We start from the raw sequence: 17,733 nt of genomic DNA, 5'->3' as shown, positions 1-17,733 counted from the left end.
AGCTTCTTCTGCATCTACGCATCAGAGAAGTGGGCACAAGAAAGAACGCTGGTAAGGAATTCCATCAAGAAACTGATATTGTAATACCTTATAGCGAACCTTCTGGGCTGCTGCTTTCTCATCTGGCAACACTCCTGACGAAAAGTATGCTAGGATTGGTGTCATCCATGAAGTGGTGCCGGATTGAATGACCAACACCTGGTGTTGCGGAACCGATGGGCGTTCCAACAGTTCAACGCGCACTTATTTTGCTAAGTGTTCAAAACTTATTGAAGCCAATTTGTTTAATGCATCGGCTGGTTTGTTTTCGCTGTGTTTGATGTGGATGACTTCACAAGTATCAAACTGTTGCATAACCTCTTTGGCTTGGTTCATGTATGAGGCCATTGTTTCACTTTTTTGCTTCATTCAACAAACTGATGTCCCGCAACTAACATATAGTCCACGTGTGCCTCAAGATGACGAAAGCCTAACTTTTTTTTAGCAATGTGTTGGCCCGCGAGGAACGCCTCATACTTTGCTTCGTTATTAGTACTTTTGAAGTCCAAGAAGATTGTATAAGTGAACTCATGTTTCTCAAGAATCACCAGCCTTAACTCTGTGCCTAAGCCTTCCTCACTTGACGGGCCATCCATGAACAATGCCCAGACTTGGTCTTGATCTGGCGCAATGCAGGCTCTTGTTCAACATGACATTCTTTTACTTTTGTCGCGGGGACTTCTACGAGAAAGTCAGCCGAAATTTGACCTTTTATGGCGGGTTTGGGCTTGTATTCTAGCGTATGTTCTCCCAATTCTATTGCCCATTTAGCCATTTGTCCTGCTAACTCTGGATTAATTACTAAGGACATTCTTTAACTTGTAGTATATTAAAACATTAATTGGGACATGTAAACCAATGGCAACACCAGTTTCTCTAGCATCGAGTATCTGGTTTCCGCGTCCGCCAATGTCCTACTGATTTAATAAATAGGAGTTTGAACTGACTTTCTATTCACCAAGAGGACCACGCCAATTCCTATGTCAAACGCAGAAAGAAACAACGTTAATGGTTTACCCGTGCACGGCGCTGTTAGAGTTGGTAACTGTCTCTGGCGTCCAATTGAAGTGAGCTTTCTTGACGCAGTTGCGGAGCGTGGACACGAACAGAAATGATTTTGACGCATGATTAGCCAAAAATCTATTTAGTGCCACCATGTTGCCGTTAAGTGTTTGAACTTCTTTAAGGGAGGAGGGTGAAGGCATCCTTGTAATAGCTTGACCCTTCTCGGGATTAGCCTTAAATCTGTCATTTGTTTCCATAACTCCCAAAACTTTCCTTCCTCCATACCAAAAGAACATTTACTAGGATTGAGTTTCATACAAGTTTCTATCAGCTTTTGGAATGTCTTTTTGATATCCCGCAACATTTGATCTTCTTCAATCCTTTGCTTGACGAGATCATCCTTGTAAACCTCCAAATTGTTGCCAGTCTGTTCCTTGAAAACCTAATCCATAAGGTGCTGATAAATAGCTCACACGTTCTTGAGGCCAAATGATATCATTATATAACAGAAGGTGCCTTCATCTGGTGTTTTATCTTCATCGCCCGCTGCCATGCGGATATGGTGGTATCCCTTATAAGCGTCCAGAAAACACTTAAATCGGAAGGGAGCAGCAACATCTGCTTTCAAATCAATTTTGGTAGCGGATAACAATCTTTTGGCCAGGCTTTATCCAGATCCTTAAAGTCAATGCACATTCTCCATGTACACGACCATGACTTGGTATGCTACCCATGTTTGGTATTGAATCTCGCGGATGATTCCCGCATGTAACAAGTCTTGTACTTGTTCATTCATGACTCTAGTATGATCGGGACCCATCTTCCTCTTCTTTTGTACTATTGGCGTGAATGTAGGATTGACTCGTAGCCTATGCTCAGCTCTGCTTTGTGAAACACTTGTCATGACCACAGGTTGCCACGCAAAGACGTCAATATGCTTGGTGATTAACAGTTTCAAAAATGTTTAAATAGTCTCAGAAATATTGGGTCCTATTGTTATTTTCTGCTATGGGAACTTAGGATTCAAGTTCCAATTCTCTGGCTATGTTCTCGCTTTCGTTTTGACTAACTTTTACCCTTCTGTGATAAAGCAATGTTTGTTAACATGAATTATTACTACGCCTGTAGGAGTTGGAACGCCCACTGCGGCATGCGTTGTTGAGGGATTGGTATTAAAGTCACCAATTGCTTCTCGGCCTGAGATTATATGGTGCTTGAAACACGTCGGTAACACCATAAACTCCATATCTTATGTTCTTGAGTGAATCCCATCTCTTGGAGTGATAGGGAAAATGATTATCCCTAGCGGATGCATAACCGCGTCCCCAAACCTAGTGACTAGAGCGTGCACCGGTTGAAGATGTGCTTTGTCCACATCATCGAGTTGTTCAAAACACTTTTCATACATAATATCAAACATGTTTCATTGAAAATATCAGACATGTTACCCGTGTCTAAAAACACGTATTAGGACCGATAGTGACCAACTAGAGCTGTAATGGCCAATGGGTTTTAAATACAGGGACCCGCCTCTAACTCTTGGAAATACGACAGGTTCCCGCGCGAATCATCATTACCCATCATTGGCCTTTTATGGACACAATTTATCCCGCCTTGAATAATTTGCACATTCAAATCTTAAATTTGCCTCTTCGGCGGACCATTGTTAACACGGGTGGGTTGATTTCAAGCTCCTTGTCTAAGGTTTTTGAGCAGGTGTTCCAACTTTCCTGACTTAACCACCTCCTCACTTTCATTCTTCAAACTATTGCAATCATCCATGTGATGACCAATATCATCATAAAACATGTAATGCTTGTTGGGATTCGGATTCTTCCTACCAGTCATTGATTTCGGCTTTCTAAACTCGACCTTTTCGATAGACAGAATTTCAGTTGGGGTTTTTGTAAGAGGAGTCCACTTGCACTATTCACACTTGTGGCTCTGATCTTTGTTCTTTTGCCCGATCAACGCTCACACAACGTGTCCGCGGGAATTCTCTGCGGGTGGTTTTATCCGCAACCAGAAGGAAGACTTCCCTTGTTTATTAGCTCAAAAGTTCTTAGTCTCCCCCGATATGTTTGACGCAGAACATCTTTCCTCAAAACTTTCTTTTTTGTTGCAAAAACTTTTGCAGCTGTCATGATCACGTCCCAAACTTAAGCATTCCGTCACGACCAGTTAAGTAACGGATGAGATCATCACTGCAGACGTTCTACCTGAAAGCACCCCTCATCGTATCCTCGCGGATCCCCCTAATATTTAACCCCTATTTTTTAAAGCGGGTGATGAAGTCTTCAGTTAACTCATTATCACGGCGGACATCATTCAAAATTTCCTAGGGATCACGAGTGTGCTTCTTCTGCTAGCTGAAATTTTGTGAGAACTTCGCCACAAGATCACTCCAACTCTGAATTTGACCATTTAGTATCTTTTCAAACCATTCGCGGGCAGCTCCAGTTAGCGTGAGCGCAAACATATGACACCAGTACGGCAAAGTCCACCCACTTACCCCTCCTACTGTTGTAAAAATTAATGAGATGACCAATAGGATCAGTCATTCCATCATACTTTCCCAGATTAATTGGGATCTTGACATTTGTAGGGAAACACGCGAAAACAATCCGTGAAATAAACTTGGACTTTTCAGCAAATGCCGCGGAACGGTAGGGTTTTGTGAAATCCACCTCTGCGTCACAGCAATAAATCGGTGTGCTTAACCATCATCCGTGGACAACTTGTATCTTCGCGACCATAGTTTCGACTATCATCACGTAGATAACCATCATTATCAGTTCAGTACGTTTCGTCACAATACCCACTGGTAGCACGACTCAGATCATACGTATATTCACGAGACACGCTCCGGTGCACACGAAGATCTCTGTCGCGACTCCCTTTCTCCTATTTCTCTCTTGGTACAATCGCAGTTCTGACACTGGCGCCAACTTGACTACGACGTATTGTTGACGGAGGAGATGAAGATTATGAAAGAGACTTTTCATACGTCAGCGTCCTTGACGGGGCGTGCAACATCTGCTCATACTCTTCTGCAATCCGTTCTTGTTCATGACGTAACCTTTCTTCAGGAGTTTGCATCATTCGTCGAGATCCATGTTTTTGGCGTCTGACGAACGTGCCATCCTCCCTGAAATGGAGGTATCCACCGGAACTCGTTACCAGAAGGACAACATGGAGGGTATTCTCATAACCACCCTCCAACGTGAGAATCAGTAACAGCTCTGATGAGATATGTTGGGAAAAATGACCACCTAGCCACGAACGATAAACAAAAATTGCGGAATTAATCTTCGTTTGGCTAAACTTTTTCCCGACCTAAATGAACCAACGAGGACGCAAACAAATAGGTAATTTAAATGAAACAAGAGACACAAAATTTTAGCATGGAAAACCTCTCAAGGCGAGAGTAAAAACTACGGGACTACTAGAGCCGCTTCAAATCCACTATCACCAATAATGAGCAATACAAAGTCTTCTCTAGATAAAACTAGAGGCATAACAAATCATCATATACTTGGTACAAACTAACTTCAAGTATATGGAACCAAATACAAAAGAGTAAACAAGTAAGAGGTATCACCAACAAGAGAATGAATCGATCTCTGGCACGTCTCTTATCTTCACAAAACACCAAAAAAATTGGAGCACTTAAATCTTTTTCTTCGTCTCTGATGTGTCGATCAAGAGGAATACTCCAAAGGGTTTTATATATTTTCTTTTGTATGTCATTATTTCGGCAGCATAGAAATCTTCCAAGAAAAAGGAACAAAACCTATAAATATATATGTGTTGCTTGTCGTCCACACAAAGCCCACCAACTCCAAGTTTAGTGGTCATGGGCCAAATCCAAAAAAAAACCAACATATGGTTTTGTTTAAAACGTGGAGAAAAAGAAAACCATATTTTTTTTCTTTTCTTTTATAATACTAAATAATAATAGTAATAACCCATATAGAATAATATTTGTTGGGCTTTCTTATGGGCAAAAAAATACCCAAACAAGATAAAGTACAGAGTAATATTGTGTAATTGATGGAATATGCGTGTACATGTTCCCTGATGGTGTGAGGGTATTTATAGCCAGGAGTGGTAGAGAATGACTAGTTTGGCTGTCATTATCCAAGAGATCTTCCGCTCACCTGAAGGGACACATTTTCTAGTTGAATGGAATAACCGGCCATGTGCAAGGGCGTTTGGGAATGTTTTGCTGGCTCCTTCTCATTGGTCAGGCTCTCACGTGCTTCCCCTAGTGAAGTTAAATGTCGCTATCAACGAATCTTTTGGTTAACACCCATTTTACTTAATGGTGTACTTTTATCCCCCCCACCCCCCCCCACCCCTTCCGCCTGCGGATGACCTCCGCATGATTTTAGGGGAACTGTGCTCAACTTTGGCAAATGACTCCCGGTGTTCTCCCTAGCGGACTTGATCTGCGGAGGCAGTTTGATGGGCTAGGAGCCTCTTTGGGCTTGTCTGCTGGCTCTTTGGGCCCAATCCCATCAGCATGCTTCAAATGAACGTGCTATCCTTTGACTTTGACTGTGTTAACGTGTAGTTAAGAGGATTCCCGAAGTATCTCCATGAAGCCACATAATTTCCAAATTTTCCTCTCCTATATGCAACATAGAAATCCCAAAATGCTTCCAGGCATCCAACAAAAACAACCACGATGATGGACGACAGTGCATCCTGTCGTCTGGAGTATCTCCCACTGACTTCATAACTACTATTTAACGTCTTCGGTTTCACCTCAGGTCTTTAATACTACAATATATATTTATAATGATATATAAAAACCCTATCTATTACAATTTTGATCCGTCAAGATGGCCAAAAATCATGAACCAAGAATCGAAAATAATTGCCATAAATGATAAAGAATGTTCGGGCCATATTTACATTATTTATAACAATCAATTTAATCAAATAAAAAAAAACTTTGATCAAAAACTTATGTTCCAAAAATAAATCTATATTAGGAACTTTAAACAACTTTAAAGTTTTTGATATAGAACTTAAAAGATCAGTTCCGACTCGTATGTTGTAGCAAAGGCTTTGATGCCACTGTTGGGTTTCCGTAGTGATTAGTTTAAAATTTTATTATCAAAATCCTAGTTCGATAATAATTAGTCAATTAATTAAAACTAACTAGTTAATTAATATAACGGTAGCAGAAAGTTAATGAGTAATCAACACGAAACGAAACCCGACAGGATCACGGTTACAAACGAATACAAGCACGATAAATGTAATAATTTTTTTATCTAATTACAAATGAGATAGGTATACCATCACAGTTAATGATTAACCTATTAAGACACTGAGGTTTAACGAACTGGAGTTAGTTAAAGGAACCAACAAAACACGGGTGGCAGTGGCGGTGGCCCTCGGCTGCAGTGACGCGGTAGTTTGAGCCAGCGGTGGCAGCGGCGACGGCGTCCGGCTGGAGCACTGGCGGTGGCTGGCTGTTATGGGTTTAGTTGCAACTTGCAAGAGTTTTCTCTCTTGTTCTTGTATATTAGTTTTGGCCAATACTGATGAAAACTGATTCAAACTCTCCTGCACGTGATGAGTCCTGATTTTGTGCTCCTGATTATTTGCTTTAGTTGTTTATTTTTAAGAATAAAACGTTTGGTCAAGGTTGTTAAGCTAAGCCCGGTTCTTAGGGTTATAGCCGTTTTATTATTTTATCTATTTAAGAGATTGAATATCTCTATGATTGTATGCAAGTTCAAGTTATTCAATAAAATACTTAGAACCAATCTATCTATTTTCACTTATCTCATATTCAAATCCATCAGATTGGTATCAGAGCCAATCTGATTTGATCCCTATTATCCAAAACCCAAGCCAATCTTCAGCTTACGATACATGGCTGAACAAACCAGCACTCTTCCAACTGCTCCTACACCTATCCCTATCTTCAAAGGGGAAGGATACGAGTATTGGAGTGTTCGAATGAAGACAATTCTCAGGTCACGTGATCTATGGGATCTTGTTGCTAATGGCTTTGATGATACAGAGAAAGACTCAGGGAAATTAAAGAATATGCAAAAGAGAGATGCTCATGCAATGGCTATTATTCAACAAGCTATTCATGATCAGCTCTTTTCACGCACTTCCGCTGCTTCCACGGCTAAAGAAACGTGGGAAATTCTCAAAATGGAATACCAAGGTGATTCTCAAGTGAAAGCAATTAAGTTGCGAGGTCTAAGAAGAGAGTTTGAAAACCTGGCCTTGAAAGAATCAGAAGCTGTTGGAGATTACCTTGGAAGAGTCATGGCCCTTGTAAGTCATAAAAGGGCCTATGGAGAAACGGTAACTGATCAAACTATTGTTGAGAAGGTACTACGGAGTCTAACTCCCAAGTTCGATTATGTTGTACCCTCCATAGAGGTTGGTCAGGACCTATCTCAACTCACTCCAGTCAAGCTAATGGGATGCCTTCAATCCCAAGAAGAGAGAATTAACAACCGATCTACACCGGAGAAACAAAGCCCCAATGATGAACAAGCCTTGCAGATAATGCAAGATGGTGGAAGATCCTTCAAGAACAACTCTTCCTTTAGAGGAATAGGGAGACTCTCAATCAGAGGTCGAGGTAGGGGTAGAAGTCAAGACAAGGGAAAAATACCCTAATGCACAAATTGTAACAAACTAGGTCACTATGTCAAGGATTGCTGGTACCTTAAAGAACCTTCTAATGCCAATGTTGCAGCCGATTCTGAAGATAACCAAGAAGATGATCAATGTCTATTCATGGCTTGTGTTGATGATGGGATGCTGCTCATGGCAGACAATGAAGATAAGAACAACACATCCTATTTGTGGTTTCTTGACTCGGGTGCCTCTAATCACATGACAGGGTCTAAAGATAGCTTCACCTCTCTAGACGAAGGGTTACACTGAGCGTTAGGCTCAGAGACAAAGATTTTTTCGGTTGAAGGTAAAGGAAATGTGAAGATAGTAACACCTGGTGGGAATACACGATTTCTAGATGATGTGCATTATGCCCCTCTAATGGGGTACAACCTTCTAAGTGTTGGTCAGTTAATGAGGAAGGGATACTCCCTTCTATTTGATGATGGCAAGTGTTCAAAAAAAAAAAAAGACTTCTGGTCAGATACTCATGCAAGTGCCTATTCAAAACAACAATATGTTCCTGTTAAATGCTGCTGAATCGGTACAAGAAGCAGCTACCATCACTAAACCCGCTCAGCAGCCCCTTGATGAAGTATATGTTCTTTGGCACCAAAGGTATGGACATTACCACTTTCAAAGTTTAAAGCTTTTACATGATAAAGGGATGGTGATAGGGCTGCCTAGCATAAAACAAGCAGATAGATGTAAAGGTTGTGTTGTAGGAAAGCAGGCCAAAGAATCATTCCACTTCAGGTCTTGGCGAGCTACCAAGCCCTTGGAACTAGTTCATACGGATATTTGTGGGGCTATGCAAGCTCCTAGCTTGGGGGGGAGTAAGTATTACCTATTATTTATTGACGATTTCACAAGAATACGTTGGGTATACTTTATAACTGAAAAATCAGAAGCTTTCTCAAAATTCAAAATCTTTAAATCAATGGTTGAGAAAGAAAGTGAACATGTTATTAAGGTACTACGATCTGATAGGGGTGGGGAATACACCTCTAATGAATTCAATGTTTTTTGTGAATCACATGGGATTAAAAGGGAACTAACTGTTCCTCACACACCTGAACACAATGGTGTGGTTGAACGAAAGAACAAGACGATTATGGGGATGACCAGAAGTATGATGAAACAAATGGGGCTGCCAAATCAATTCTGGGCTGAGGCAGTCGCCACTGCTGTTTATTTGATTAACTTGGCCACTACTAAAGCTGTAAGGAATAAGACTCCACTTGAAGCTTGGAGCAACCGAAAGCCTACTGTCAATCACCTAAAAGTGTTTGGGTGTGTGGCATGTGGCCTTATTCCTTCTCAGTTTAGAAAGAAGTTGGATGCCAAATCTGAAAAGTACATATTTCTTGGGTACTCAACACAAAGTAAGGGCTACAGGTTGTATAATTCTAATACTAAGAAGTTTGTTACTCGAAGAGATGTTATTTTCATGGAACAAGAAAAGTGGATCTGGTGCAGCTCATCAAACAATACTTCACAAACCTACTACACCGACCCTTTCCTAATTACTTACGAACAACCTACCTCACATAAACCTACCTCAAATGAACCAACTCATGAACAAAACTCTACTCAATCAATTTCCCCTAACTCAACTCAATCTCCTAGCCTTCAATCGCCAACTCAATCACAAACAAACACTCAATCAGATTCATCTCAGGCCTCCTCCCAACCAAATGATCCAACCATTTCAGCCAATTCACCTTATTCAAGACACCCTACCAGTCCATATACTCCTTCTCTTAGACTGCATAGACAACATAGCCTGAAAGATCTCAGTGAGGTGTATGATAAAGCTAAGGAGATTAATGTTGATGAAGATTTCTATGCATGTCAATTTGCGCTAAATGCCACCGATCCCTCTACTTATCAAGAAGCCATTCTCATGAAAGAATGGCAAGTGGCAATGAGTGAAGAAATGCAGTCAATAGAGAAAAACAAGACGTGGGAGCTGGTGAAACTTCCTAGTAACAGGAAAGTGGTTGGGTTAAAGTGGTTATTTAAGACTAAAGTAGGGCCTGATGGTAAAGTGGTGAGGTATAAAGCGAGACTTGTAGCTAAGGGGTACACTCAACAACATGGTATTGATTACCAAGAGACGTTTGCTCCTGTAGCGCGGTTTGAAACAATAAGAATTGTGTTGTGTGTTGCTGCTCAAAGAGGTTGGAATGCGCATCAGTTGGATGTCAAATCTGCCTTCCTTAATGGCGATTTGAATGAAGAAATATATATGGAGCAGCCTCATGGATTTGAAGTAAAAGGCAAGAAAGATCATGTATACAAGCCAAACAAGGCTTTGTATGGGTTAAAACAGGCTCCTAGAGCCTAGTATGCGAAGATTGATAGCTACTTTCTCAGCAGTGGATATCAAAGAAATATGAATGAACCAACGTTATATGTGAAAAATGATGAAGAATTGGGAGATATGTTTGTGTGTCTCTACGTTGATGACATAGTATGTACCAGCTCCTCTCCTCTCCTGATCTTATTGAATCTTTCAAGAATGGTATGAAGCAAGTGTTTGAAATGACAGATTTGGGCCTTTTGAAATACTTCCTTGGATTGGAAGTAAAGCAAACCAGAAATGGGTTGTCCCTAAGTCAAGAAAAGTATGCTAAGGGTTTAGTGCTGAAGTTTGGTCTTAAAGATTGTACCTCTGAGGTCATTCCAATGAATACTAGTGAAAAACTTCTTATTGAAGATCAAGCTGACAAATGCAATGAAATGACCTATAGAAGTCTGGTTGGTGGTCTGATCTACCTGACTCACACAAGACCTGATCTGGCTTAGGCGGTTAGTATGATTTCAAGGTTTATGCAGACTCCATCTAAGTTACATTATGGAGCAGCTAGACGAATCCTTAAGTATGTAGCAGGAACTTCAAGTTTTGGGCTGTGGTATGCTAATGGAAGTGAAGTTTGTTTAACCGGATTCACTAATAGTGATTGGGCAAGCTGTGGCGATGATAGAAAAAGTATATCAGCAAGTGTGTTTAATCTTGGAAGTGGTGCTGTTACATGGAGCTCGAAGAAGCAATCAACAGTTGCTCTCTCAAGTACTGAGGCAGAATACATAGCTGCTACTTCTGCCACTTGTCAAGCCTTGTGGATAAGGAAGATCATGACTGATCTTGGTATTAAACAGGAAGCAGCCACTATCTTGTATTGTGACAATAAGTCCACGATCAACCTGAGCAAAAATTTGGTTATGCATAGTAAATCAAAACATATCCAGCTCAAGCATCATTTTGTAATTTTAATGGTTAACCAAGAGCAGGTCAAGCTGGAATATTGCAACACTAATGAACAATTAGCTGATGTGCTTACTAAGGCTTTAACTCGAGAGAAGTTTGTCTATTTTAGACATTGGCTAGGTGTTATGGAGCTTGAATCAAGGGAGGGTGATGAAAACTGATTCAAACTCTCCTGCACGTGATGAGTCCTGATTTTGTGATCCTGATTATTTGTCTTAGTTGTTTATTTTTAAGAATAACACGTTTGGTCAAGGTTGTTAAGCTAAGCCCGGTTCTTAGGGTTATAGCCGTTTTATGATTTTATCTATTTAAGAGATTGAATATCTCTATGATTGTATGCAAGTTCAAGTTATTCAATAAAATACTTAGAACCAATCTATCGTATTTTCACTGACCTCATATTCAAATCCATCAAATACATGCACGTTTGTGGGGTTTATATTGAATAGAGAAAGTATTCCCTATTGGGGATCTCACTTGCATGCATTTCAATTGGCTAGACACATAGTGCATGAGAGTTGGTTGGTGGAGGATACGATTAGGTTGTGATTATGATTAAAACGTAATCATGTTATAATCATGTTAGGAATGTAACCTGTCGATGCACCAGTCTCTTATTTAAAACCACAATAAGTTTATTGACAAAGATAAACATTATATTATATTATTAATAACTAATTTAATCCCATTAAAGATCATATATATAATTGTACTGTATAATTATATAACTATAATTCATTTCTTATATCGTTCATAATTACTAGTTAAACCATTTAAGTGAATTTTAGTTTGTCACCCAAGGTGTTACTCCCACGAGTCATAACTAGGTCGGTCGTGTTAATTAATCGGGCCAATACATATTTTCCCACAATCACCTGACGCAAACCAGCAGTAACAACTATGGCAAGTGGGCTCTCAAAGGGCAGATCTAAACAAACCAGTAACATGTCGTGGACAATTGACTCGGTTTTCAAAAAAAAAAAAAGAAACCCCCAAAATATATAGTAATATGGAGTTATCCGAAGTAATTGAATTGGAGCCTGAAACGTTTATAGGAGCATGCAAGAAGAGGAGGTGGAACCTTGTAATGCATGAAGAAATTGATGCGATGGCTCAAAACGAAACTTTGGTCTTAGTGCCTAAACCGAAAGATGTTAAGCATGTGTCTTGGAAGTGGGTATTGTTCATGATAATACGCTAGGCAAATGGTTCAATTGAAAGGCACAATGCTATTGTTAGAAGTAATTTCCAATTTAATAGGCCCGTCACGTGTAGGTGATCAGGTTGGACTTATTGGGCCTATGGAATCCATTAATGTGTAATGGGTTTATTGGGTTCTAATTAGGGTTTTATTATATATGGTAATGTCTTAGCTAGCAAGTTAGGTTAGTCTATATAAACCAAGTCATGGTTAGACATTATAGAACACGTGTCGTGTGAGGTGTAACCGAGCTAGGGTTCATCTAAAGACACACACGAGATGTAACCGAGTTAGGGTTTATCTAGATGCAACCAAGTTAGGGTTCATCAAGAGTCAAACCGAGTTAGGGTTTGAGTTGTAATCAGTTGTGTTATGAACGAGAACAATGAAACAATATTTGGCTAACACCCAAACTTTATTGATCAAGAAATCTGACCCAAAAACTTGACACAATTTGTCCCATACCCTAAACATGGTATATATAGACTAACCTAAACACATTAGAATATATTTTGGACAGAATAAAATAATTATCTCCATCTAAACCTAAAATAGATTTTCCATAAAATAATTAACCATAAATAACCCGATTACTTGCACGCCAAGATAACCGGTTCTTGCATCCCAAGTCGCTCCACGCAATAGCCATAAGTCGACTCGGTAATTCCCAACAATCACTCCCCGAATTTCTGAGTCGTACAAGGGAGATCTTCCAACTTTAGAAAAGATTGCATCTCCTTGAATTTCATCCACGCGAGAGCAACTAAAAACTGTATCTTCTCGATTCGTGCTTCCGGGGTGAACACTTCATCATAGTCAATCCCGGGATGTTGCACGTATCCTTTCTTCACAAACATCGCCTTGTGTTTGTTTATTGAATTCTGTTTATGGTAATCAATGACGCGTTATGAACGAGAACAAAAAAACAATATTTGGCTAACACCCAAACTTTATTGATCAAGAAATCTGACCCAAAAACTTGATACAATTTGTCCCATACCTTAAACACGGTATATATAGACTAACCTAAACATGTTAGAATATATTTAGGACAGAATAAAATCAACACGATAATTATCTCCATGTAAACCTAAAATAGATTTTCCATAAAATAATTATCCATAAATAACCCGATTACTTGCACGCCAAGATAACCGGTTCTTGCATCCCAAGTCGCTCCACACAATAGCCATAAGTCGACTCGGTAATTCCCAACAAAGGCTCGATTAGTGGCACACGGTTTTTACAATACTTTGGAATCGATTATAAAAACATGTTCCATCCCGTAGAAAAATTAACAACGATCCTAGTGGCGATAGTTATACTGGCCAGTAAAAGATGGATGGTGCAACAAGTGAACATATATATTGTTTTTATTTATGGTGATTTAGATTGCACAATCCTTATGAATCAACCGAAAGGTTCATGAGTAAAGGAAATCTCAATTATGTTTGCAAGTTAAACTAGGCGATATACTGGTTGAAACAATCCATGAGGGCATGGTTTGGCAAAATAGCTAAATTCCTACAACATAATGATTTCAAGATGTCAAAAGCAGATGCGTGTATGTTTGTTAAATCAAACAATACTTGACCGGTCATAGTTTTTGGTGTATGTAGACCACATGAATACATGATCATAACCGGTTTTGATGAAGCCGGTATCAGACAAGTAAAACACAACTTGGGGGTTCGTTTTCTTATAAATGATCTTGGAAGACTAAGCACTTTCTAGGCTTAGAGTTGCAATATGAAGAGAAAGCCATTGCTCTACACCAACACAGGTACCTTGTTAACATCCTAGTTCGTTTTGGTATGCTCGACTACAAACCGATTGAATGATTGATAGACCAAAGGATAATGTTGTGAAGTTAAATGTTGATAAAGATAAAGAGTTATCTGAACCTACCTTGTATCGCCAAATAGTGAGGAGTCTAATCTATCTGACCCTAACCAGACTCGATATAGCAGTTGAAATTGAGGCTTTAAGTCGATACACATAAAAACCCCAAGGAAACCTCACCCCGAAGCAATAGTCGAGTATTAAGGTATGTGAAATCAACACTCGGTCTTGGAATTCTGTATAGGCGAGATGAGAAGCTGGAGTTAACAGGACATTATGATGATTATGCAGGTGACATGGACATAACGATTGATTTGAAATATGTAGAAACTCATCATCAAATAGCCGATGTGTTTGCTAAGAGCCTGCCAGGTGTAAAGTTTAAAGAGTTGAGAGATTCATTCCAACATGAAGATGGCCAACATTGAAAGGAGTATTAAATTTAGCAATGTTGAATAACCAACAGGTGGCACTGAAGATCTCAATGAGCGGTTTGGAGAAGATCTAAAGTTCCGGGACCAAAGTGAATAACTTAGTGCTTAGTATGATTGTGTTTCATAATTTAAGTTTTCTTGTTACTTAAGTTTGCAGTTGCCTATAAATAAGGCTTAAGATTTATTTTTCATTGTTTTCATTTTTCGTTTTAATTAATCAAGAAAGCGTCGAACGAGTTTGTTCAAGTTCTTTGTGTTTTCGGCTTGTGATATTCACTAGGTAATTCAACAACCTTCCTATATATAGCGAGTCAGGGGTACTACTTTTTGCCTGGTTATGAGAACATGAATTAAAGTAATCAGAAAATCAATTTCATGAGTGAATTGTCCTACTTTTTATACGTGCCAGAAGAAGATATATAACTATTACCATTTACCACAATCAACTTAAACAAATAAACTCATTACCTTCAACTTCAAGTGATCTGGCATTGTACGTTGAAATGCAACTGATGAGTGATCCTGTAATATCATTGCAATGATGAAGAACAAATTAATGAACATACAGTCTGTTATGACAAGTGACGAAACAAAAAAAAAAGAACAATAAAAGTGTGGTCTTACATTATTTTCATACATTTGTTGAACTTTCAGTGCTCTCTCAAGTCTTTTGAGGATCTCATTCATAGTTGGTGGTTTTCTTTGTTGGATCAGACAACTATATGCTGTTTTTGAAAGATGTTGAATGATAATGGATCCATCTGGCTAAATAGATCCGGATCAACAAATTTATGTAATTCTCTGTTTTCATAATGGAATATGGCTGATGAAGCTTGAAAGCTGTTATCTTCTTTCGAAACGAATGTTTCTTTACCACACAGGAGTTCAAACAATACGATCCCCATGGAGAACATGTCCGACTTGTAGGTCCCCATTCCAAGCTTCTCATATGCCAAGTCCAGATTTCCTGCTGATATTCTCATTGAATACTCAAAGCCCGATATTTTGGCTTCCCAATTTTGATCCAAAAAGATTGCATTGATGTTGATGTTATGATGTATGATACTAAAATTATGCAAGTAACTCAAAGCACGCACAACCCCGACGCTTATCTGCAATCTTCTCATCCATGTAAGTTCGCGGTCACTTAGATGCCTGCTTAGACTTCCACGGGAGACACGCTCATTTATTATGAGCATCTCATTGTCCTCGTAACAAAACCCAACAATAGAGACCATATTCATGTGCTTAAAACGAGAAAGAATTGAAATCTCCTTTTCAAACGCCAACTCTTGCAGCCAAAAACTATGATCTAACCTCCATACAGCAACATCGACTAACCCTCTTTCAAGTGGGAGTTGTCCTTTATAAATCTTTCCGAGAAATCCTGCTCCAATGAAATTTGTATCATCAAAGTTATTGGTGACCGCTTCTATCTCTTTTAATGGAATATTTAGGGGAGCAGACATCATGCTTCTGTTTTACAATGATTAAGACCTTGAGAAAAGAAGGGAATATGCAAGAAAAAATGCCACTAGCATCTAGGGGTAAAAACAAGCTGATCCGAGCCTGTGCTCGGCCCATTTAAATTGCGCAGAGTTCGTACTTGAGCTCGAGCTCGGCTCTTAAATAGTTTTTCAAGCTCGAGCTTGGCTCCTTTACTATTTCTTAATTAATTTTTATATATTATAATTATTTTATATATTTTTTCAATTATAATTTTGCATTTAACATAATATATATTATTTAGTTATTTTTTCATAACATTATTATAATTAACAATTATTATATATGTGTGGGTGTATATATATATATAAATATTATAAAAATTAGATAACTGGCATGTTCGTTTGGGCTCCAAGTCTGCTCGAGCTCTATAGGTGAAGCGCCGGCTCAGGATCATTTATTAAAGGGCTTGTATAAAGAATTAACCACTACATGGCCAAATGATGCATAATAAGACCAACACAAGGAAATGAGAAACATGCCAAATTATAATGCATATGATGAGAATATTGTACCTTGCTTTGTTAATTTAGTTCGGAAGCACGACCAGCAGATATCCTTGGCGACAGCGGTATAAAAAAGGAGCAATGCACGATTGTCCGATCGTTTACTCAACAGTCAACAGACGGTGCTTTTCGGCTTATGTAGATCTGGGGTGGCTTGGCAAAACGTTGACTTTTGATTTTAGATGCGAGGGAAATATAAAAATGGTTTAACCTTTCTCACTCAATGAGCAGTTTATAGTCCTTTAAGAGCCCTATTCCCTATAATTATATTAGGGGAGTTTGTAAATTATATGGTATGGTTATGAGTGGTTGTGAGTAGATGAGAGAGAAAATGTTATATGAGAAAGTTAAATTTGAGGTTTTACTGTTCATACCGTATAATTTTTTAATATTTTCTAAAAGTGGTTGTGAGTGAAGGAAAGAGAAAAGATAATGATAAAGGTATAAAAAGTATTATTTAATTAAACAAGAGAAAGAAAAAACAGTTATTTTTAATGTAATATTATGATATATATGGATATAGGGTAGGGAATGGACTGGGAATGCTCTAAAGCATTCTCAAGAGCACCTCAATAATATATTGAGAGATCTCTTTAAATTTTGTTATAGGATTGTGAGTAAAGTAAAGAGGAAATTTATAAGAGAAAAGTAATTTGGAAAAACAATGTTTATCCTTTATTTATTTTTTTAATATATTTGAAAGTAGTTGTGTGTTAATTAGAGAAAAAATGTAATGATAAAGATGTAAAAAATGAATTATTTAATGGGTTAGTCAAATAACAAGTTTGATTTTTTAGAAAGGCTAGAAAGAAGAGTATTTTAATATACTACTTTGAAAACCCACATACTTTAATCGAAAAAACTCACTTACATTAATCTCAAAAACTCAATTACAACTTCACTCATCTCCTACAATCGTCACCACTCCACGGCCCACTGCCACCACAAACGTTACCCACCGTCACCATCTCACCGAAAAAGTCTCGAGAAATTTCGCTGATAAATGTCACTGGAAAATTTATCGGAAAGTCACCTGTACACAATCCCCGAAAAAATTGGCTGGAAAAATCGCCGAAAAATTCACCGAAAAGTCCCAGAAAAACAATCACTGGAAAACGGCAACTGGAAAAAAAACAAAATGGAAAACACTATGAAAAAAAAATACCATGAAAAAAAAATGACAAAAACACAATTGTATAACACAATGTGGAAAACACAACGGAAAAAACACTATGAAAAAAAAACACAATGAAAAACACAATTGTA

General features: G+C 38.6%; 2 protein-coding genes across 2 annotated transcripts; one reads left to right on the top strand and one right to left on the bottom strand.

Moving 5' to 3' along the window:
* Window positions 1-6,936: 6,936 nt before the first annotated feature.
* On the top strand, window positions 6,937-7,974 carry LOC143593050 (uncharacterized). Its single transcript, XM_077072794.1, has 2 exons — window positions 6,937-7,666; window positions 7,727-7,974. The coding sequence occupies exons 1-2, from the start codon at window positions 6,937-6,939 to the stop codon at window positions 7,972-7,974; spliced, it is 978 nt and encodes a 325-aa protein (XP_076928909.1).
* Window positions 7,975-15,165: 7,191 nt separating this feature from the next.
* On the bottom strand, window positions 15,166-15,924 carry LOC143593049 (receptor-like protein kinase ANXUR2). The gene has a single exon (XM_077072792.1). The coding sequence runs from the start codon at window positions 15,922-15,924 to the stop codon at window positions 15,166-15,168; it is 759 nt and encodes a 252-aa protein (XP_076928907.1).
* Between the last annotated feature and the right edge of the window lie 1,809 nt (window positions 15,925-17,733).

The sequence above is a fragment of the Bidens hawaiensis genome, unplaced genomic scaffold (genome assembly GCF_021521415.1).
Source record: "Bidens hawaiensis isolate Kalapana, Puna unplaced genomic scaffold, B.hawaiensis_p1.1 tig00041629_1, whole genome shotgun sequence".
Taxonomy (NCBI): domain Eukaryota; kingdom Viridiplantae; phylum Streptophyta; class Magnoliopsida; order Asterales; family Asteraceae; genus Bidens; species Bidens hawaiensis.
Note: the sequence above shows the minus strand (reverse complement) of the source record. Positions and strands in the feature narration are given on the sequence as shown.

What these genes read in the sequence shown, in the direction of transcription:
- LOC143593050 (XM_077072794.1), top strand. Translation starts at nt 6,937, where the DNA reads ATGGCTGAACAAACCAGCACTCTTCCAACTGCTCCTACACCTATCCCT. An exon ending in ACTCTCAATCAGAGGTCGAG is followed by an intron (nt 7,667 to 7,726) that starts GTAGGGGTAGAA and finishes GTAACAAACTAG; the next exon opens with GTCACTATGTCAAGGATTGC.
- LOC143593049 (XM_077072792.1), bottom strand. Translation starts at nt 15,924, where the DNA reads ATGTCTGCTCCCCTAAATATTCCATTAAAAGAGATAGAAGCGGTCACC.